The sequence below is a fragment of the Capsicum annuum genome, chromosome 6 (genome assembly GCF_002878395.1).
Source record: "Capsicum annuum cultivar UCD-10X-F1 chromosome 6, UCD10Xv1.1, whole genome shotgun sequence".
NCBI lineage: Eukaryota > Viridiplantae > Streptophyta > Magnoliopsida > Solanales > Solanaceae > Capsicum > Capsicum annuum.
The window spans coordinates 200,174,926-200,175,677 of record NC_061116.1 but is presented as its reverse complement, the minus strand read 5'-3'; the positions used below and the strand labels follow the sequence as shown (position 1 = coordinate 200,175,677).

The 752-nt window shown below is 31.1% G+C and overlaps 1 protein-coding gene across 2 annotated transcripts in view; it reads right to left on the bottom strand.

Moving 5' to 3' along the window:
* The window catches only part of LOC107876102 (cytochrome P450 94A2-like), a 1,846-nt gene extending 1,417 nt beyond the window's left edge, over positions 1 to 429 (bottom strand). The window contains exon 1 of one of the 2 annotated variants that reach the window (XM_047413750.1): positions 6 to 429. In XM_047413750.1, coding sequence (XP_047269706.1) covers positions 6 to 358 — 353 coding nt within the window. In that variant the 5' untranslated portion in view covers positions 359 to 429. The remainder of the gene's footprint in view (positions 1 to 5) is intronic. The other variant, XM_047413749.1, reaches the window with a different exon arrangement.
* Between the last annotated feature and the right edge of the window lie 323 nt (positions 430 to 752).

Genomic DNA, 752 nt, shown 5'->3' with positions numbered 1-752 from the left:
TGAAAATACCATCGCCAAGAAAATCAGCCATATTAGTTTTAAATATATCACCTTTTTGGTAAATATGAAAATGAGTTTTGAGGATGTGTTGAACATTGGATGGATTAGCCGTGAATATTTGGCGAAAACCGAATGGGCGAATGAGAGTGAAAGTAAGATTAGACGTGGATTGAATGACATCGGAAGTCCATTGAATTCTACGTTTTTTGTTTGCTAAGATTGAGAAATAGGAACCAATAATGGGATAAGATTTTGGGATTTTGGTTGAGTTGGATTGGAAAAGATTGATGAAGAAGAGGAAGATGAAAGGAATGAGGAAAAGGAGTAAAGAAGTAGAAAACTCCAAATCTAACATCATCTCTGGTTTCTTGCTTTTTAATTTAGAGTAAAGATGACTGACTACTCTCACATGGCCATTGGCCCTATTTATTAACCCTTTTTGAGTCTTCTTGACTACAGGAGATAGATTCTCTCATCACGTGCATAAATCTTAAATATAGTACAATAATTTAGACTAAGGATGGTTGTTGCGTTTGTTCGGTTTGATTGTTGAATATCGATTTAATTTTTTGATTTTTGAATTGATGAAAATGACAATCATAATTAAACTAAAATTATTTTGGTTTGGTTCGTTTTTACAAATTCGGTGCGGTTATTTCGAATTTTTATTTCGATTTTAACGATTAAAATAGTGAGCATTTAAAATTGATGATTTTTCTAGAAAAATAATCATTTTTTCAAATCTATTTTAA